Source organism: Rhineura floridana, chromosome 3 (assembly GCF_030035675.1).
Source record: "Rhineura floridana isolate rRhiFlo1 chromosome 3, rRhiFlo1.hap2, whole genome shotgun sequence".
In the NCBI taxonomy this organism is placed as follows: domain Eukaryota; kingdom Metazoa; phylum Chordata; class Lepidosauria; order Squamata; family Rhineuridae; genus Rhineura; species Rhineura floridana.
In genome coordinates this window covers 51,978,298-52,000,465 of record NC_084482.1, presented here as the reverse complement: position 1 = coordinate 52,000,465, position 22,168 = coordinate 51,978,298, and the positions used below count along the sequence as shown (strand labels likewise).

At 45.6% G+C, this 22,168-nt stretch overlaps 1 protein-coding gene across 6 annotated transcripts in view; it reads right to left on the bottom strand.

The window, feature by feature from the left end:
• The window catches only part of CEP131 (centrosomal protein 131), a 60,253-nt gene that overhangs the window by 5,451 nt on the left and 32,634 nt on the right, over nt 1-22,168 (bottom strand). For 5 of the 6 annotated variants that reach the window (XM_061615761.1, XM_061615762.1, XM_061615760.1 and 2 more), the window contains exons 17-24: nt 15,429-15,458; nt 11,541-11,643; nt 7,548-7,749; nt 6,735-6,842; nt 6,167-6,284; nt 5,098-5,172; nt 4,839-4,981; nt 267-444 (exon numbers count right to left, since the gene is read on the bottom strand). In XM_061615761.1, coding sequence (XP_061471745.1) covers nt 267-444; nt 4,839-4,981; nt 5,098-5,172; nt 6,167-6,284; nt 6,735-6,842; nt 7,548-7,749; nt 11,541-11,643; nt 15,429-15,458 — 957 coding nt within the window. The remainder of the gene's footprint in view (nt 1-266; nt 445-4,838; nt 4,982-5,097; nt 5,173-6,166; nt 6,285-6,734; nt 6,843-7,547; nt 7,750-11,540; nt 11,644-15,428; nt 15,459-22,168) is intronic. The other variant, XM_061615765.1, reaches the window with a different exon arrangement.

Sequence of the window (22,168 nt, the reverse complement as noted above, 5' to 3'; positions counted from 1 at the left end):
TTGGTCCATCTAATCCTGAAAGGAATTTCTTTATTCTTCAGTTTAGACCAGCTGGATTCACAAGTCCATAAAGCCTTATCCAAAGGCGAGAACTCACCCACCTCTCCCATGCTCTAATGAACTGCTTATGCAGGTCAGGGTCTCTTGGATTCCTCTTCCTTTCTCTTTCTCCCCCAGGTTTTGGAGAGAAGCTCCAAAGAGGAACTCATCTGAGCAGGAAAAGCTTGCTGAGAAGCCATTGATCTCCTCCTCTGTGATACACCTACCTTTCGGATATCCTCTGCCTCCTGTTCTTTCTGCCGCAACAGACCCCGTAGATGAAGAATCTCGCCTTCTGCCTCTGAGTGCCGCCCTTTCATCTCATTGCAGCGCTCTTGGAGTTTGCGTTCTGATCGTTCCAGTTCTTGCAGCTCTGCTTCATATTTGTCCCGCACTCTCTTTATTCTGTACAAAGAAAAGGAGAAGCTCATGATTGACTGCTCAGGTGGAGCAGACCTTCAGTTTTGTCAGGAGGCTTTTGAGGCATAATATGGCCCTTAATAGCATTTTATGAAAGAGGTGACTGTAGAGCGGTGGGTCTCAAAGTTGTATCCAAAGAAGTGGTAAATCAGGGTTCCATCAGTGAAAGGACTTCCACTTGTGAAATGGGACTTTCCCCTCCCCCCTAAATCTGTTCTAGGGGTTCCCCAACCCCTTTCCTACAGAACTTTCCTTGTGGCAAGGAGTTCCATAGCTGAGCTTTCCTCAGACAAACTACAGACATTTTCGCTGTAGATATTGTGACAGCCTCCCCCATTTTACGTACAATTTGCTGATCCAGAGAGAAAAAAGTGGAGGCTTTTTCTTTTATATATACGCCTCCCCACCCACCCCCACTTGCCTCAAAGTATTTTTACCCATTTCTTCTCCTATTCTCCATTCATACTCAAGCTGTACCTTATTCCCTCTTCTCAAACTGCCAGTTTCTTTTATCCCTCCTCTCTGGTCCTTCTACATTAACTTCCTTCTCCTAGAATAGTTTGCCTCTCTCATCCTGTTCTTTTTGATTCTCAGTTTATTTATTGATGTTCTCCTCCTCCTCTGCCTCCCCCTTTCTAATTTTCTTCAACACCTCCTCTGGCCGTTTCCCATTAGAGGAGGGAGACCTATCTTCCCACCAACCCACACCCCAGAACGTCTCTGCCTCCCAACCACCTTTATTCAGCAGCCAAGGAGTTTCTGGTACTAGCATTGGTCCAACGAAAAAGCTATAACATGGCTAGGGGCAGGGACAGTAAGTGAGGAGATAATGTGGCACTGAGAGCCACCTAAAAGTGGCCAAAGGCCCACTGATAGGTTCCAGGCACGGCTGTAAAGAATACCAATGGCGGGACTTCCCAGGAGGATCGCTCCGCCTGTGCTGCCTCTAAGACGGGCTCCCGTCTTAGATGCAACTTTTTCAGTTTTAAAACCAGTCAGAATGGTTTTTTTGACTGGGAAAAATTTCTTCCAGATAAGGAAGAAACGTAGAGATTTTCCACAGAGCTTTGTTGTGTTTGTTGGAGACTGGAATTCATTAGAATTGTCTGTGAAAGAAGGTCTTCCAGCAGCTCGGACGGAGCTAGGATTTCTAACTAGCTCAACTGATTAAGTGAGACTTTTTTTTTCTTCAAAGAAAAACGGATTAACAGGCAAGCATTCTCCTGTCTACTTATTATTATTTTGTTATCAATACAGCTAAAGAGATTTGTCAAAGAATCAGCAATTAAGAAACTCTAGGTGAGTCATAACTTTCTCTTTTATTCACGGAACTAAGGGGAAGAAAATAGAAATAGCTTATCTTTATTTTTATTGCAAAAAGCTGGCATGGAACTCAGCATTATAAAGATTACAAACGGATGAGGGGTTTCTAATTTGAAGAGAAATTTTTTTTTTATTTATAAGACTTTTGAGTAATATATGTCTGGGACTATTTTTTCTGGTCTACTTTTTTTTTTTTTTTGACGAATCTGCTCATTCTTTCTGCCACTAATTATTTGGATGCTGTGAACTAAAGTTGTTTTTGCACTTTTGGACATATAAGAGATAAGGCAGTTCGTGCTGTCTAGAGGGTGACGTCAGCTGGCTTGAAAGATTAACTCCTTTGTAACTGGATAAAGAAATAAACTGTTCTTTGCTTGGGATATTAGAAATTGAAGGGGTTTTGTTCTTTTGGTTTTAAGAATGACAATCAAGAAGGTGGTTGAGATCATGGATGTACAAGAAGGGACTTTCTCTTTAGATATGTTTCAGAAAATAATGAATGGGATTAAGCTAACAAAACAAGAACTGAGTCATAACAGACAAGTGATGAAAATTTGGGTGCGCAAAGATGGAAGATGGAAGATGGAATCAACACGGATAATGGAAGAAGAGCGATTTGAAATTACTGGACTTAGTAGACTTGATGAGTTGGATTAATTGACATGTCTATCTAGAAAAAAATTGATGGACATATATCTCAAGGATTGGAAACTTCTCTTTGACTTTTTGTGGAAGAATAAAATATGATGTTAATGAGATTTGATACCAACTAAGATAACCGCTGGAGGAAGGTGATTTTATAATCTATTAAGAGACAGGCTTGTTATATATTATAGACCTATAGCTGAACTACGACAAATCGGAAGTCAATCTTTTTTTTCCTTTTTTTTAATTGTATTAGGTTTTTTTTCTTTTATTGTATTAGTTATTAATTTGTGTTTTTTCTTTTTGTATTGTTTTGATTTTGAAAATTTGAATAAAAATTAATTAAAAAAAAAAAAGAATACCAATGGCACAGATGCTTTGCTTAGGTCCGTGCTGTAGCATTAGATCATGCAGCATTTTCTTTCTTAGAATTCATGACCTTAACATATAATATAAAGTAAGATATAGGAAAGGCTTTACAAGAATTTACCTAAGGCTGCATCCACAACATCTGTTTGCATCTTCAGATTCAGATCTGACCCACCCTCTGCAGGCCACTTGACAGGTAGACGGGGCCTACCTGGCATCATATGATATCAGGCAATTAAAACTTCAAAGGAAGAATAGGGAACACACTTAAAGTGTGCTCCTGATTCTTCTCTTCTTCCTTTGCAACCATGGTCTGAATTCAGTGCTGGCTGCAAGCCCACTTTAGCAGGGATTGGCTCCACTCGGGAGCTTGTAATCAGAGAGCTTGGAGAGTTGGGACAAATCAGGAGCTCCCAAATAGAACTAATCCCAGCAGGGCTTGCATTTGGTGCCGAATCTAAAAGGTGCTAAATGCAAGTTCTCCTTGCCGAGGAACAGAAGCGCACTTTAAGACTTCTGATTGTTCATTTTCCATCACAGCTTTACCCACCCCACACCTAATGTCTTAAGATGTCAGGTATGGAACAGGTGGGCATGGCTGAGGGGAACTGTCTCACGAGCTGGAGGTTCTTCATCCCTGGCTTAAAGTCAATAAGCCACTTTTCCTCTCTGTTAGGTAAGGCTGCAATGGGATTTGCCTTACCATGCCTCCCCTTGTTATAACGATGTTGTCCATACAGCATGGCACTATGGTGGTGCTGGGAAACCTCAGATCAGGGGACCAAATGCAGACCCCTCTATCCAATCTCTCCAGGCTAGACTTATTCATAGGCAATTATCCTCTGTCTCCAGGCCATGTCCCTAATTAGACGTGCTGCGATGCCTCAAGTGCTTTTGCTTGTCTAGAATGAGTCCTTGAACTGTGGTAATGTCTTGCTTGCCTGGATGAGGAATGGAGAGATGTGTGGATGTAGAAACCTCTGACTCTGTATGGCTGGAATACAGCCAAGTCATATTCACTTCTCCACCAACTTTTTACCTCTGGCCCCATCCACCACTGGCAAGCAGCCCCCAGAAGGCTGCCCAGCCAAAAGACATTCGCTACCCCTGTGCTGTGACAATAAACTCAAGTAAGTAATACGCAGGACTCAGCAACCACATCATAAAATCATGGTATAAACACATCCCAAGACACACAAGAACAGAGACTTTAAAAGGTGCAAATGCCTTACTATGCTCCACTATAAATTCCCTCAGTTATCTTCCTGAGCTTCCATTCCCCAAATACACAACCAAAGAGATAAAAGGTTTCCTGTGCTTCACAGGTTTGGAGCTAAGATCCTTCAGCGCTGCTTTCCAACTTCTGCCAAAGGGCAAATAATCTGATCTCTTATGAACAAATTGTTCTCTCCCATTCCCTCAGGCTCACAAATACATAGATAAGCGCCTTCTTACAGGGCCGATACAGGCACTGAGGACCATCTACAGCATGCACCAGTTCTAATGAATATGCGGAACTATGAGAAAATCAAGAGACAAGGAAGAAAAATATGGGCATTCAAGTCTGGGCAGGACACACCTAGTCAAAGGAGTGATGGCAATCCCACCTGTAAAGTCAGGATTATTACCTGTTGCTTCAAATAGCTGATGATTCAAGGAAAGCAATAAAAAGGCAAATGAAGTGCAGTAAGCATCGCCTACAAAAACAATGAAGGAAATCGGGACCCTTTCCTCCAGCCTAAGAGCAGTCATCACATATTCAGAGTACTCCTTTTCAGTCAAATGGTAAAGAATGTTTTCTCTCAGGGAAGCCAAGAGTGCTTTCAAAAACCAGGCAGCCACAACGTGTGTGCAAAAACATGCAGACACACACACATGGCTAGAACAATGTCTTGCCTGTGTAGCCCTGCACAATCACACTTGTAGGTACACACTGAGAAACAACTTTATAAAAGACTGAAGCCAAAATGCAGAAGGCAATTTAGGGAACAATGCTGGAAACACTGACAACTATTTCTAACCTTCATACTTCAGTGCTTTACCTGTTCTCTGCGGCTCTCTCACATTCTTCCTTCGCAGAGGACATGTCGGCCTCTAGACGCTGAATGACCAGATCAATCTCCTTGTCCCTCTCTTTCCGCACTTCTTCCCTCAGGTCTCGCTCCCGAGTGAGCAGCCAGGCCTCCTAAGACAATGCAAGAGAGCCCAGGTAAGTTTCATCTTGGCAACCAAGGGAAAGTGGGAGGCTTAAACAAAAGGAAATTACTTTTTTTTTTTTACTACAAATTACTACAAAATTACCTCCTTCTTCAGGTAGTTGGCCTCCCAGGCCTGCTTCTCCATCTCCAGCTGCACCTTCAAGGCCTGCACCTCTGCCTTGAGAAAGGAGGAAAGAGCACAATGAGGTGGGGATGGGGGAGAGGGGCTGACCCCATTCCAATATATTAAACCAGATCCATGCTCCAGTCCAAGACTTCCAAGTCAGAACAGCACAAGAATTAGACATATCTGGCCAGTGTAATTACCAAATGGATGGTCAAAAAGGGCTGAAATTACTATTCTTTTCATGTACAGCACTCTTATGAACAAGAAGATACAGTTGTAAACCAGGCTTTCTGATTTGCAAGAGTCTTGTGCTTAACTGAGGACACTCTTATAGGCTGTAGCAACTGAGGGCCAGTACCCTGGTAACCAAACTAGAGAGTTTTTTTCAGAGCTGACACTATGTGACAGACACAGTTCTTCTAATCTCTAAAACCTGATTCATCAGAAACAACAGAAGAACCAAAGAAACAAGAGATCACAGGAAAATGATGATGGCAGGACAGAAGCATCAACTGTCTTCAAACTTATTGAGTGTCTCCAGCCTCAGCCTCCGTGTTGTGGGCCATGGAGTGCATGGCCAGGTTGATTGCTAGCTTGCCAGGCTCTTTGCCTTTTTGTATGTGGCCTCACCTTCTAATCTGCAGCCCCCTCATTCAACAGAAAGAGGGCTGGGAGCAGAGTAGGATTTGAATCTGTAACGAAACATGTCAAAGACTGAAGTCGCCAATATAATCTGTCTGCCAACCCTCAACCAAACAATCAAAATTCAAGTGGCACATTTTAAACATTGGGAGATATTCTTCTGGTGGCCCATACTAGACAAAAATGTTCATTTACCCAATACGCAACAGCTTGAGAAGAACTAGCCCATTCCTGTCCTGGATAGCAGAAGAGGACAGACTTCAGGTCTGTTTGCTTTGTTTTTTAGAAAACTAAAGAGTTTCATCTTCAGAAACCAGAGGGATCACATCATGCAAAGAAGTCTGATAAGCAAGAGTGTATATGACCCAACAGTGCAGAAATCTCCAGGGTTATATACACAGACCTGATGGCGTCGCTCCTGCTCCTCCTTGCCTTTCTTATATTCTTCCTTCAAAGCTTTGGTGACAACAGAGCTGTTCTCTTCCAGCTGCCGCCGCAGGTCCTCCAGCTCAGCCCTCTGCCTGGGGAGCACAGATTAACACCATGGGACAAACAGCCACCTGGCTGGCAAGACAATCCTTGGACAGACTAGACCTCACCTCTCCGTCAGTTCTTAGTTGCTCTCCCAGCACAGGCAATTTACAGAGGACTGACCGGGGTGCGGGTGGGGGGAGGCACTCCTTAATGAAACTGGCCACACTTGCAACCCATTGCAAGAGAGGAAGTCACATCTGCCAGTTTTCCTCATGGCTCAAATTTCCCTCCAAACGTGGAACAAACTATTCCCGTCTTACCTGGTAACTTAGTATGAGATGTCGATGATGGAAACAATACACTCTAGGATTTGAGGTTTGTTCATGTTACTATTACCTTGCAGGTTCTTCCTATGTACACTGCACTGCATGAGCAAACTGTCAAACTATACCTGCTCAACACATTCACAAGCTTTGAACCAGTACTCTTTATCTCACCTGACTGCCTGCTGGTTGAGCCTCTCTTTCTCCTCAGCCACCTCACTGTACAACCGTCGCCTCTGTTGTTGCAGAGCCTGTTCCTCTTGCTCCAGCTGCTTCTCATACCTGTATAGAGGGACTCTTTCAGAGAGGGTCTTACCAAGGGAGCTGTATCCTTGGCTTGGCCCAGTGTTTAGGGGAAAGCAGCGAGGCCAATGATTTCCTATGCTGGGAGAAAATGGAAGAGAACAGACAGCCTCTTTTGATGACATTTAAGAGTAATTAAAAACTCAGCCTTGAGGCTTATCACAGAAGGACGGGGGCAGGTTTCCCATGGGGGACAGAGAAGCTGAAGGACAAGGGAATACAATGAACCTTTATGGTGACTGTCAGTGATGATGATTCTGTCTTTAAAAGGGCCAATGGCACAAGTGAACAGCTTGCAGTTGCAAGAGCAGCTAACCTAGCAGAATACCTAATCTACATCCAGTTTCTCCAGCTGAGTTACCTTATACCAAGTCAGCTGTTTGCACAATTTTCAGGGATGCTACCTTCTCCAACAGGCTTGTCCAAACATGAAGCAGAAATACTAAATACAAGCAGCTGGTTTCCTACTGCCACCCTTGCGCTCCTGTGCCTCACCTCTCTCCCCAGGCCATCTCTTCTTCTCTTCCCTGAACTGACATCATGCCGGTCCCCCTTTCTTCTACTCGCCATCACACTGGGTTGCCTCAAAAGTCCCTCCCTCTCTTTGCATCACTGGAATGTAGTCATCTTCCATGTTTCCCACATAACTCAGTTGTGCAGGCTCCCCACCCTGTCCCTTCATACCGTTGCCTTGCCAGCTCTCTCTCCCGCTGCCCCTGCTCTTCCTTCTCATGCTCCAGCATCTCCCTCAGCTCCTCCGTCTGGCGTATGTAGCGCTGGGCTGCCCGCTCATCTGACTGAAGTAGCTCAGCTTCATGAAGGGCTTTCAGCTTTTTGATCTCTAGCTTGTGCTTAGCAATAAGTTTCTGGATCTCAGGCTCCAGACCTGAATGGTGAAAGAATGGGGAGGACTATTAGCAAGATACAAGAGAGAGAGAGTGCATATATATAGTGCCTTGAAAAAGTAATCAGACCCATGACCAATCCTCTCATATTACTGAATTACAAATGGTACATTGTAATTTTGTTCTGTATATTTTATTTTGAAACACTGAAACTCAAACTCAATTATTGTAAGGTGACATTGGTTTCATGTTGGGAAATGTTGGTAAGAAACAAAAAACTGAAACATGTGGCTTGCATAAGTGTTCAATCCCTGCCCTGTGGAAACTCCCAGTTTACACAGATGAAAGAAATTGCCCTATCGAGGACACAGTTACCTTACAATTGGCCTCCACCTGTGAACCATTAAAGTTGCTGTCACATTGTCAGGATAAAAACCCCACTGTTTATGTATTTATTATTTGATTTATATCCCACCCTTCCTGTTGAAGGATCATTGGTCAGGCTGTGGATTTGAAGGAAAATGAAGACCAAAGAGCATTCTACAAAAGTGAGAGACAATGTAATACAAATGCATAGATTAGGAAAAGGGCACAAAATAATATCCAAGTGTTTGGATATCCTAGCGAGCACAGCTGGATCAATAATCAGGAAGTGGAAGCTGCATCACACCACCCAGGCACTGCCAAGAAAAGGCCATCCCTCAAAACTCAGTGCTCGAAAAAGAAGGAGACTTGTGAGAGAAGCCACAGAGAGGCCAACAATTACTTTAAAGGAGCTACAGATTTCAGTGGCTGGGAGTGGAGTAATGGTGCACCAGTCAACCATATCCAGAGCTCTGCATAACACTGGCCTATATGGGAGGGTGGCAAGAAAGAAGCCGTTACTCAAAAAGTACCATCTGAAAGCACGTCTGGGGTTTGCCAGAAAGCATGAGAGCGCCCCAGCTGTGATGCAAGGAAAGGTTTTGTGGTCAGATGAGAGCAAGATAGAGCTTTTTGGCCAAAACTCAAAGCGCTACGTGTGGTGCAAACCTAACACTGCCCATGCCTCAAGACACACCATCCTTACACTGAAGTATGGCAGTGGCAGCATCATGCTGTGGGGATGCTTCTGATCAGCAGGGACTGGGCATCTTGTTAAAATTGAAGGAAGAATGGATGGAGCATCACTGCAAGAGAACCTGCTTCAGTCCACTAAAGAAATAAAGCTTGGGAGGAAATTCCCTTTTCAGCAGGACAATGATCCCAAGCACAAGGCCAGAGCAACATTGGAGGGGCTCAAGAACAAAAAGGTGAATGTCCTACAGTCAAATGGCCCAGTCAAAGTCCAGAGAATCTGTGGCACTCTTTGAAAATTGCAGTTCAACAAGCAACATCCAACCAACCTGAAGCAAATCTGCCAAGAATAGGCCAAAATCCCTCCAACATGTGCAAACCTGGTACATACTTACCCAAAACGACTTAAAGCTGTTATTTTATTATTATTTATTTAGTTAGTTTAATTTATATACCGCCCTAAGCCCGAAGGCTCTCTGGGCAGTGTACAAAAAGATAAAAACAAGCACAATATATAAATACAATAAATACAATAAATAATAAAAAAACAAACAAACAATAACGAACCAAACAACATCCAAAATACGGAAATGCTATTTAAAATACACTTTAAAATGCCTGGGAGTATAAAAAGGTTTTCACCTGGCGCCGAAAAGATAGTAGCGTCGGCGCCAGGCGCACCTCATCAGAGAGACTGTTCCACAGTTCGGGGGCCACTACTGAAAAGGCCCTGGTTCTAGTCATCACCCTCCGAGCCTCTCGATGGGATGGTACTCGGAGGAGGGCCTTAGATGTTGAGCGTAGTGTACGGGTAGGTTCATATTGGGAGAGGCGTTCCACCAGGTATTGCAGCAAAAGGTGGCTCTACCAAATATTAAGGGGAGGGGTTGAATACTTACACAAGTACAGTTTTTTATGTTTCTTATGAACAGTTTCCAACATAAAACCAATGTCACTCAATAATTGATTTTGAGTTTCAGTGTTTCAAAATAAAATATCATACAAAATGAAATTACAATGTACCATTTGTAATTCAGTAGTGGTGTAGTGGTTAAGGTGTTGGACTACGACCTGGGAGACCTGGGTTCGAATCCCCACATAGCCATGAAGCTCATTGGGTGACCTTGGGCCAGTCACTGCCTCTCAGCCTCATGAAAACCCTATTCATAGGGTCGCCATAAGTCGGAATCTACTTGAAGGCAGTACATTTACATTTAATATGAGATTGCTGGTCAGGGGTCTGATTACTTTTGCAAGGCACTGGATTCCTGCACTGAGCAGGGGGTTGGACTTGATGGCCTTATAGGCCCCTTCCAACTCTACTACTCTATGATTCTATGATTCTAAGTATATAGGGGTGGTGGTGGTCATGAGAGGGCCACAAAACTACTAGAGAAAGGCCCTCACTCTCTGCTCTGCCCCGCCCTTCCTGTCCTGCCACGTGCCAAAATAGCTCAACTTTGCTGAAAGGCAAAAACTACAATTGTGAATACTTTTGCTTTGCATGATACAGCAGTAAAGGTCTTGCAACCCTGATAGACTCTCCCTGGGTCAAGCTGATCTCAATGTCAAACAAAAACTGTGATAACAGAGCTGAGCCACAGAAAGGGAACAGCAAGGAAAAATCTGACCTCTAAACTTAGTAGGATGACAAAGCAAAGAAACAATGCCTGCTAAGTGTTCCTCTGGCTAGTAGCCTGAGCGTTCATTTAAAAAAAAATGTCTCTAGCCCTCCTAGAAACAAAGTTACAGAGCAAAATGTGCAGGTACACTTCTAAGCGATTTATATGAAATGAAACAGGCTAGCTGCTCCTGCCTGTCACTGTTATTAGCCAATGAGTGAAGTCATAGCTGTGATTGATAACTGAATTGCCGGGACATCTGACAATAGGAATCCCTGGGGTCCTAAAGAGTTTCTGTTTTCCCCTCCCTTTTTGTGCACTTTTTCTGCTTCTGTCTTATTTCTGGTCCTTGAAATCTCCATAATTTCCCCATCCTTTTCCCTTGCAAGTAGGACGCGTCTTTCCTGTGTTGGATCAGGTAGTGCCTAGATGTTATTTTCTGCAAATACTACTACACTGTGGGAGAAAAGGCAAATGTGAACACTTCGTGAAAAGACTTCGGCATCTCTCCTGCTTTGCAGGAGCTAAGTTCAGGGACTCATGAAGAATTTACTGTATAGTTAACTTACAGTATGATGGTATACATGCCTACCAAAAAGCAAGTCTCTGGGTTTAACAGGGCTTACTTCCACGTAAGAGGATACAGGATGGCAACCTAGGCTTTGATTTAGGACTGGCATTGGGAAAAAAGAGGATTCTTGTGCCTTTAACAGCTGTGTGGCAAGCAGAAATTCAACAGGTCAAGCCTTTTCTAGTATGGAAATATAATTGGGGGAAAGCTTCACCATGACTACTCTCTAATTATGTGTTATGGCATGCCCACATGGCAGCAATTTTGTGTCTGGTGTCCCCAGCACTCTCAAAATTTGAAATGTGCCTTCTGGTCCAAAAAGGTTGGCAACCCCTGCTTAAAAAGGAGAGTCAAATCCTAGTTTTTCCTTTAAAAAAATTGCTCCCTGGTAATATTGTTAAAGAAGCTTCTTTGAACTGTAAACCTGGAACAATTCCTCCTGCCCCATGTCACTTTCCCATCAGATACAGTATTGGCTCCATTGAAGGAGAAGGGATGCATCAGTACTAACAGGAGTCAGTTCTGTGGTCCCACTATTGAAAAGGCCACTCCTTGTGCATGATTGTAGCAAGTCCACAAGTACCTTTAACAGTGATCTCTTTGATCTTCTTAGTTTTCTCATCAATCCATTTCTCCCGACGGATCTTTTCTGTGGCACTCATTAGTTCCTTCAGCTTTTTAATTTCCTGCATGGAAAGAAGGAAAACAATGCAAGACACAAATCAGACATATCTTCATTAAAAACTGACACTGTTTTGCAATCAAACTGCCCAGGCAGTCATGAAGTGTCCCCTCTATACTGAGAAAGCAGAAGGTACACACCCTATATAGCACTGCCTTCCCGCAGCTCTTTTGCTTGGATTTCTACCAAACAAACTTACAAAGAGAACCTGTACGGAGTTTTCCTTCAGAGCTATCGACAATTTATCCAACAAGAGAAACAACAGTGTATACAGAAGTAAATTTGAGAGTGTGCACCTCCATCACCTCCACACAGGTTAAGTATATGAGCAGGTTTGGGCATATTCTATGGCTATATATGTGCAAAGGAAGAAAAAGAAATCTGGTGCAGGACAACATTTCTTGAGTGACCCAAATTTTAAAAAGCAGATTTCTAGCCATTAGTGCAAAGAAGAGTGGTCCAGTGCTTTCAGCTGAAGGTATAAATATTGGGGGGGGGGGAGGGAGGCTAAGGGCTGAGCTTCTAGTAGCTAGGAGAGGGTTCATATTCCTTTGCAACCTCTGCCCCAGAGCAGCAATTCAAGGTTTCTCCCTACTACTATTTTTTCTAGCTCTCCACTGCATTTGCCTCAGGTAACAAAATTAGGACACCTAAATATTTCAGTCATAAAATGGGGGGCGGGGGGCGGGAAGTATATTGAAACTTCCCTAAACTGAATCAGACCATTGATCCATCTAACCCAGTATTACCCACTCTGACTGGCAGCAGCAATCCAAGATATCAGGCAGAGGTATCAAGAAATAAATATACATAGTTTATTTTAAATATCAAAGGGCAGAGCAATCGTAACCCTGCCCTGGGATTGTTCACAGTGGCAGAGCCACTGCCACATTTGGCTCCTCAAGGTCAGGGCAGAATCTGACCTGGAGGAGCCGGGTTAAGGCAGAATCTGGGGGCACTGGTAGTTTTTCTTTTTTTCTGTGTCAGCCTGTCTCATTGGGGCCCTCTCCAGCAAACAGGCCAGCTAAGGATCCAGGAGCTCTCGCCAGCTCTGCCCTGACCTCATAATGCTCTTTTTCAGCATCTTGGGCCAACTACTGCCAGCAGAAACATCGCCAGCAGTAGCTCCAAAATAAGCATGCTTGGCAGTGGCAACAGGGGCTTGCATGGCAGAGGAGCTCCCCCAACCCTGCCAGCAAAGGGCCACCTCTGCTGACTCCTATACCCCCTGTTCCAAGTGCAGATCAGTCATTCATTCATTCATTCATTTCTTTGATTTATATCCCACCTTTCCTCCCAGCAGGAGCCCAGGGCGCAAACAGAAGCGCTAAAAACACTTTAAAATATCATAAAAACAGACCTTAAAATACATTAAAACAAAACAACGTTAAAAACATTTTTAAAAACATCTTTCAAAAAAGGGTTGAAAATATTATTTTTAAAAAAACATATTAACAAGCAATTCTAACACAGACGCAGACTAGGATAGGTCTCAACTTAAAAGGCTTGTTGAAAGAGAAAAGTCTTCAAAAGGCACCGAAAAGATAGCAGAGATGGCGCCTGCCTAATATTCAAAGGGAGGGAATTCCACAGGGTAGGTGTTGCCACACTAAAGGTCTGTTTCCGATATTGTGCAGAACGAACCTCCTGATAAGAGAGTATCTGCAGAAGGCCCTCACTTGCAGAGCGCAGTGATCGGCTGGGTATGTAAGGGGTAAGATGGCCTTTCAGATATCCTGGTCCTGAGCTGTATAGGGCTTTGTACACCAAAACTAGAACCTTGAACTTGGCCCGGTAGCAAATGGGCAGCCAGTGCAGTTCTTTCAGCAGCGGGATGACATGTTGGCGATACCCTGCCCCAGTGAGCAGTCTCACCGCCGCATTTTGCACCAGCTGCAGCTTCCGGACCAACCTCAAGGGCAGCCCCACATAGAGCGCATTACAGTAATCCAGCCTGGAGGATACCAGTGTGTGGACAACAGTGGTCAGGCTATCCCAGTCCAGAAACGTCCACAGCTGTCTTACCAGCCGAAGCTGGTAAAAAGCACTCCTAGCCACGGTCACCTGGGCCTTTAGCGACAAAGATGGATCCAGGAGCACCCCCAGGCTATTGACCTGCTCTTTCAGAGGGAGTACAACCCCATCCAAAGCAGACAACTGACCAATTATCCGAACTCGGGAACCACCAACCCACAGTGCCTCTGTCTTGCTAGGATTCAGACTCAGTTTACTGGCCCTCATCCAGCCCACCACCAAGTCCAGGCAGCAGTCCAGGGCTTGCATGGCCTCTCCTGATTCAGATGTTACAGAGAAATAGAGCTGGGTATCATCAGCATACTGCTGACACCTCGTCCCAAATCTCCTGATGGCTGCTCCCAAGGCCTTCATATAGATGTTAAACAGCATGGGGCACAAGATGGTACCCTGCGGCACCCCACAGCACAACTGCCAGGGGGCCAAAAGACAGGTCACCCAATGCTATTCTCTGAGAGCAACCTTGGAGATATGATTGGAACCACTGTAAAACAGTTCCTCCAATACCCATCTCACCAAGTCGGCCCAGAAGGATACCATGGTCAATGGTATCAAAAGCTGCTGCGAGATCAAGTAAGAATAACAGGGTCACACGCCCCCTGTCCTTCTCCCGATAAAGGTCATCCATCAGGGCGACCAAGCCCGATTCAGTCCCATAACCAGGCCTGAAATCAGACTGGGATGGGTCAAGGTAATCTGTTTCATCCAAGAGTACTTGCAATTGCTGCACCAGATTAGGGGCTGGACTGCAGCCTAATTCAATTTCCCACATTTTCAATATTCTAGTTTGCAATCCTGTTAGCAAATCACTGAAGCTCATTGGCTTCTTAGACCCAGCAAAATGATGGGACTGTTTGAAGGACAATGCCACTGTCTGTTCTAAAAAAGCTGCAGTGACACATTGCTCTCACCCTGATGCTAACAACCATCTTGCTTTATTCCCTGCTAAGTGCAAGATAGGGACTGAGACTTAGAGAGCTCAACATGGATTGAGAAGAGTTTTGCTCTCCACGATGCACACACACATTTTATTTGTTTTACTGTCATCTTTGTTCAAAGAGTTTTTGCAGAATTTTGAAACTATATGAAACTTGCAAGATTTGTTTAACAGAGGTAAAAGTGGGATGTGTATACACATCTTGAACAGCAATCCCTCTTTCAAGCCACCTTCAATGCTGTGAAAAAACACCACCACCTGTCATCTGTTTCTATTCTTGTATAAGACTAACCACTAAATTGTATGAATGAGTGGAGTTTTGAAGATGGGTCTGCCCATTAGCTCTCCAAAATATTTGTGTGGAGGCAGTAAAGAATGCATAATCACTTCAGGAATTTTGATTAGTTTTACTTCATAGATAGCTTCACCAAAAGGCTGTTCGGTTCAATGCAGACAAGTGTTGAAGAGTAGTTCCACTCTTGATTGGCATCTGACATGACCACAAAAGCAGACATCTAGACCATGTCACTATTAAGGAAGAACTCTTTGCCTCAAGCTGCAACACCTGCCCTACCTATACCTCCAAGGTAAGAACAGGTCTGGTACCTCCTAACACAGGGGGTGGAGAACCTGTGAGCCCTCCAGAAGTTGCCCGAGTACAACTTTCATAAACCCTGACTGATAGGTATCCTGGGTGAGGCTGGTGGGAGGTTCCCCACACCTGATCTAAAGAATTCAAGATTAGTTGCATGAACAGGATCCAGATAGATGAAAGAGACAAAAGTTGAAGCTGAAGAGCATGCACAGAAAAGGTTTACCTCACAAAGGGGGCCAAGAGTGCGCCAAACCTAAAGAGAAAGAGGTAGAGGTGAGAGACAGAGGGAAATGTAAAGGAGTGTGAAATAAAGAGTCTTAGGAAACAGGCACAAGGAGACAGCTGGAATAGAAAACAGGATATACCTTAGCATACGGATGGTGCCTTAAACTCATCATTTGTTCTGACAAATGGCAAGGTCTGGCGCAGCTGGGTTATTGTGTCTGTTCAAAGTGTTTCCCAAAGTGAGGCTAATTCAAGCACTGATAAGCTTGCAACTTTTGTTGGGAAGGGTGTGCCAAAATAACAAAGAGCAAAAGCAAGCAAAGGAGCCTCCTTGGCTTAGGCAGCTTGGTCAATACAAATCCTTAACTGATGTCGTCCACCTAGTTTCCCCCCAACTGATAACTAAGCCACAAAGACAGTCATGGCTGTCTTCTAATGCTGATGATCATATAGAACAGGGTGACTAAAATCACAGCCTGCATACAGCCCAAGGGTTTTTGTGGTCCCTCAAGACTCCCTCCCAAAATTTGTTATTTTAAAAAAATTAAGTAAAAACAAACAAACCCTGACTGCTCTAATGGATCTCCTGCTGATACAGAAATATTTAGTGGTCCGTCAAATATTTTCTTTCTTTCTTTCTTTCTTTCTTTCTTTCTTTCTTTATAATTGTCATTTTAATTACAACTATAATGCTACCATACATGCCCCGCTGATACTGTGATGCCAAAATGTTTTTACACCCCCCAAAATGTGTCCATTTTCAAATTAAGATATTTTTATTGATCATGACTTCACGTCTCTTGCTGTGATTCTGTGATGCCTAAAGGTTTGTGACCCTTATTCCCAGATTTGTCTGTTAAAAATGCTTTTTAAAAGGCCATGCCCACTTTAACATTTCTGACATGTGGCCCCCAGAGGGTTGACCATGTATCAGTATGTATCAAGAAAAGGTTAGCCACCCTGCTACAGAATGACAGAAGCATGGAATGGAACGTTGGTCACTTACCGTGAAGGGTCTTTTTCTGGCAGACGAAGCCCACATAGCCTCACACTGGGTATCATCCGTCTCCTCCAGCCCAGGCAGGAAATCTCTCTTGTTAATTTGCATGCTCCTCCTCCTATCCCCCTTGGCGTCTCCTCAGTTTCCCTTCTGGCCCAGCCCTAAGAGCCTGTGGACCTGAGTAGTAAAACCTTAGAACAAACCTTCACACAGGAAAAACAAACAGCGTAACATATAATAGGAAGAACCTATGCGTGGACAGAGTGAGTGGATGAGGTGTGGCTATGTGGGCTTCGTCTGCCAGGAAAAGACCCTTCACGGTAAGTGACCAACGTTCCATCTTCCTGGCAGACTCGCCCACATAGCCTCACATTGGGACCTACCAGAGCCTAAGTCAGTTGTCGGGTGGGAAGGTGCAAGCTCGCTCACTATACAGATAGGACTGACTGGAGAACACGCCGTCCAAAGGCTGCTTCAGCGGAAGCATTGACTTTATAATGTCTGGTGAAGGTAGATGGCACTGCCCAGGTTGCTGCTCTGCAGATCTCTGCAATGCTGGCATCAGTGGCTAAAGCTGCAGAAGTTGTGGCTGCCCTAGTGGAATGAGCTGAAATATGACTAGGAGGCCTAAGCTTTTGAGATTCGTAAGCTAATGAAATGCAAGCCCTGATCCATTTGGCAATGGTGGCCGACTGGGCCTTTTTTCCCATGGCGAAGGCATGGAAGGAAACAAACAGACTAGAAGTCAACCTAAATGTCTTGGTGCGTGTAATGTGAATTTCAAGTGCTCGCTGCACGTCCAAGTTGTGCCACAACTTTTCAGATGGATGTGATGGGTTAGGACAAAAGGAAGGGAGGACCAGTTCCTCAGACATATGGAAGGTGGAATTGACTTTAGGGATATACGAAGGGTCAGTCCTGAGTACAACTTTGTCCAGATGAAAAATGCAGAGATCGCCCTGGATGGACAGCGCGCTGAGTTCCGCCACTCTCCTGGCAGAAGTAATGGCCACCAAAAAAGCTACTTTGAATGACAGTAATTGTAGGGACACAGAGGGTTCAAAAGGGGGTTTAGTGAGAGCATTGAGCACCTTATGGAGGTTCCATGAAAGAAACCTGTGAATGGTGGGCGGAGAAAGTAGGGTTGCCCCTCGGAGAAAACGTTTAACATGTGGGTGGCCTGAGAGTGCCACCTGTCCCGGCCTGGAACAAACCAACACCAGAGCCATTACTTGATGTTTCAAGGTATTGGGCTTAAGCCCTTGGTCTAAACCGTCCCGTAAAAAACATAAAATGTCTGAAATCTCTGGCTTGGTAAAATCCACCTTTGTCCTTTTGGACCACCTGAGAAAGGCTTTCCACGTTGCTTCATAAATCCTGGTAGTGGAAGCTCGTCTAGATGCTAACACAGTGTCTATGACTGCTAGCGGTAGTCCTGCCTTGCAGAGATGCTGCCGCTCAATCTCCATGCGGCTAGGTTGAGCCACCCGGGATCCGGATGGTTGATGGGACCCTGTGTGAGAAGATCGGTGGAGAGCAGGAGTGGTAGCGGTGGAGACAGAGCTAGATTAAGGAGTTCGGAGAACCACCCCCTCCTGGGCCACTGAGGGGCCACGAGAATAAGCTCTGACTGTTCTAGCCTGACCTTTTGAAGTACTCTTGCAATGAGAGGAGTTGGAGGGAAGGCGAAGAGTAGACCAGGACGCCACGGAGTGTTGAGCACATCTGTCCCTTCAGCGTCTGGAGTCTGGTACCGTGAGTAAAAGCGAGGGGTCTTGTGATGGAGATGGAATGCAAAGAGATCGAGGACCGGAGACCCAAGACAGACCTGAATCAGGTGGAATGTGCTGTTGCTGAGAGTCCATTCTCCCGGGTGAATCTGCCGTCTGCTGAGGAAGTCTGCCGTCACGTTCTCCTTGCCCTTGATGTGTTGTGCTGTTAGAGAGGCCAAGTTCCGTTCCGCCCATGCCATGATGCCCTTCGCTTCCAGCTGGAGAGAGCGAGATCTGGACCCTCGTTTGTTCAAATGATATTTGGTTGAAATGTTGTCGGTGAAAACTAAGACATGTTTGTGAAGCAGTATGTGCCTGAACTGTTTGAGGGCAAGAGCTATTGCCCTGAGCTCCAACCAATTTATGTTGTGCCCTCTCTCCCCCATGCCCCAGGTCCCTTGGGCCGTAAGGTGTACGCAGTGGGCACCCCAGCCCTGAAAGCTGGCATCTGTCATGACCTGGATGCAATGGGGAAAAATGAGTGGAACTTTCAGGAGGTGTCAGAGGGACAACCACCACTGAAGAGCTTGTCTGAGAGCTGCAGGCAGCCGAATCCACTTGCAAAGTTTGGCTGCAATTGGCTCCTGGTGGGGAAGCAGAAGCCACTGTAACTGTCTGGTATGCGCTCTGGCCGATGGAATTAAGTCTATACAAGATTATCAGGAGGCCGAGTAGATGTGCTAGGTACCCCAGATCCACTCCTCTGTGTAGTATGAGAGTCTGGCCTGTGGCCTGGATCTTGGCAACTCTGTCTGGTGCAGGTGTGACCATCCCTGTGGAGGTGCCTATCAACGCTCCCAGATGAACCAGACAGAGGGACGGCACTATGTGGCACTTGTCAACATTGATGGGGAATCCGTGATTGCTCAGACAGAGCAGGGTTTGCTGAATGTTGCTTTGTGTCTGAAGCAGGAACGTGGACCGGATCAAGAGGTCGTCCAAATATGGGTAAATGTGTATCTTTCGTTGTCTGAGGTGTGCCACCAATGCTATCATGAACTTGGTGAACACACAAGGTGCTGAAGCAAGCCCAAAAGGCATGGCCTTGTATTGGTAATGTCTCTGCTCATAAGCAAACCGAGAAATTTGCAATGGCCTGGAAAAATGTGGACATATAAATATGCCTCCTTGAGGTCTATGGAAGCCATGAAGTCTCATAAGTGCAATGCCTCCAGGATGGACTTTAAGGTTTCCATCCGGAACCTCCTGTACCGAACATACTGATTAAGAGACCGAAGATTCAAAACTGCCCTGGCCCCACCCCCTTTCTTGGGGACCAGAAACAGGTGGAAGTAAAGTCCCCTGCCCTCCTCTCCCCCTGGAACGGGCTCTATCGCTCCTGCTGATAGGAGATGATCTATTTGTTGAGTCATGTTGTGAGCTTTGGTCCGATTGTTGGAGACCGGGGTGGGATAGAAGTGATGAGGAGGGAGAGAGGAGAGTTCTAGTTTCAGCCTCTGAGACACTGTGTTACCCATGCATCTGAGGTCGTCTGCTGCCAGGCCTGGGTGAAATCCTGCCGCCTGCCGCCGACCTTCTGGGTCCTGGCATCAGAGCCTATTCCCCTGCTGGGGTTGGCTGGGTCCTGGCTTGGGAATGGGGAAGGCTGGATTTCTGGAGAAACGAGATCTGTTCCACGCTGGCCTTTGTCGACAAAAGTCCCTGTAACGAAACCCCCCCCTTTGCGGACGAAAGGAATAAGAAGGTTTCATGTTAAAATGTTTATCCTCTTTCTTGGGGGCTGAAGGCATTGCCTTCCTTTTATCTTTAGTCTCCACTAAAATTTTATTCAAGTTTTCCTCCCAAAACAGGTTAAGTCCTTTGAAGCGAGCTGCGGCCAGATTATTCTGAGAAGTAGTGTCTACACTCCAATGAGCCACAGGGCCCTCCGAGCCACCACATTGGTGGCCATATTCCAAACCGTGAAGATCAAAGCATCCAGGGAGGCATCCGCCATAAATTCCTGGGCCCTCATCAACTTCGACAGTAAGGTGAATAATTTGTCCACGTCCATATCTGGATCAGCCAAGCCCTGAGAAAGCCACAGAAGTGAAACCCTTGCCACCAGGGAGATAGGGATGACACACCTGTAAATCAAGTTGGCCAAGGCATAATTACATTTGAGGGCCATTTCCACCTTCCTTTCCCCCGCTGTTTAAGGACTGCATCTGTAGATTTAGAGAAGTAAACGCCAGTAGTAAGATTAATGACTGGCTGATCCACAGATTGAAGATGAATAAATTCTTCCATCCCCGGTTCTAATCGATAGTAAGTATGGGCATAGGCAGTAGCCTTTTTGCTGGTTAAGGGGGCATCCCATTCAGCTATGGTCAGCCTTCTGAATGAGTCCAGTAGTGGAATGGACTTGGATGTGATCTCCAAGGGAGGGAGAACTGCTGCCCCTTTAAGGGGTGGTTCCTCAGAAGGGTGATCAGAACGTTTGAGCCAAATCGTAGAAACAACCTCCTGAAACAGAGGGGAAAAAACTTGCACTTAGAACAGGCAAGGGGTAGGTGTGGGCTCCCCCTCCTGGTCTGACATTGAACTTCACTGCCCATATTCCCCCTCCAGCACCACACTAGGCGTGGGTTCAGAGAGCACAGAAATATCTGGAGGGGGAACCACTGGGTCTGCTAGATCCCAATGTGGACTACTGACTGGCTGGTCACCCACTGGAGACATGGGCAAGACCTCCCACCTGGCAAGGTGAATACTTGAGGTGCCCCCCCGCCAGGAAAGGTATGTGGGGGCGAGGCCTTGCTTGTAGCTTTGTTGGCCTTCGTATGGGACTTTTTGGATGTCTTCCTGGGGTGAGGAGGATGACGAACTTGAAGAAGACGGAGAAGGCAAACGGTGTCTATGCTTTTTTGACTTAATGCCTTCGTGAACCAGCCCTTTTGCCGAGTGCCTCTTTAATGGCCTCCACAAAGCCTGGAGACAAAGGGAGTCTGAAGTGTATAGTATGTGATGCCGCCTCTGCAGCCACTGATGAGGAAGGAAGGGGCTGAAATAATTCCACAGGAGTGAAAAAACGTGATTCTGCAGGTAGTTCATCCTGTGTTTGACTCACGTGATCCACGGGGGGGGGGGGCTGGTGGACATCGATGGTAGTGCCTTCCACATCTGAGATAGGGAAAGAATGGTCACTGTGGTTGGAAGGTAAGGGGGGGGAAATGGCTCTCCCTCCCGGCTCAGGGAGCGTCTCCCTGGTTTGGAGAACAGCCAGGATAGTCTCCTGTGTCTGATGTAGCGCCGCGGCAGCAGCCCTGAATGGGCAGTCCGCTAGCCTCACAGAGGAATTTGCTGAGTTGGCCGTCGCCTTTGCTGCTTTGCCTCGAGGCCGTTGGCTCCTGAGAGACACGGGTTCCTTCGCTTTTCCTGCCGGACCCATAAGCAGGGAAGGGGGGGAGATAGAAAGGACAAAGGGAGGAAGACGCTGAAGGAACAGTGCCTTTTCTTTTTTGTAGAAAAAGCCAGGAGAATAAGGACGAAGGAGAGATAAAAGGAAGAGCTAAGAGGGAGAAAAACCGCCTGAGGGGAAATACCAAGAAAGCTTAACAGACAACGCAGAAAAACAACAAATGGAGCAGCAGAGAAAAGCGTCTGCTCGGGCTAGCAGGAAAACGAAACTGAGGAGACGCTGAGGAGCATGCAAATTAACAAGAGAGATTTCCTGCCTGGGCTGGAGGAGACTGATGATACCCAATGTGAGGCTATGTGGGCGAGTTTACCAGGAAAATTCACACTCTCCCACTCCAATGCTATGGTACACTTTTTACCTAATTGCCACAGATAAAAATTAAGAATAGCCTTGCTGCAGCTGAACCAAAGTCCTATTGAGTCAAGCAGAGGCTTCCCATAGATAGCTGGTTGGCCACTGATGCTGAAGATCTCTGCTTGGTAAGTGCTACAAGCTATTAAGCCATGAGAGAAGGGCTGTGCCAGTTCAGTTTATTAATTCCAAAG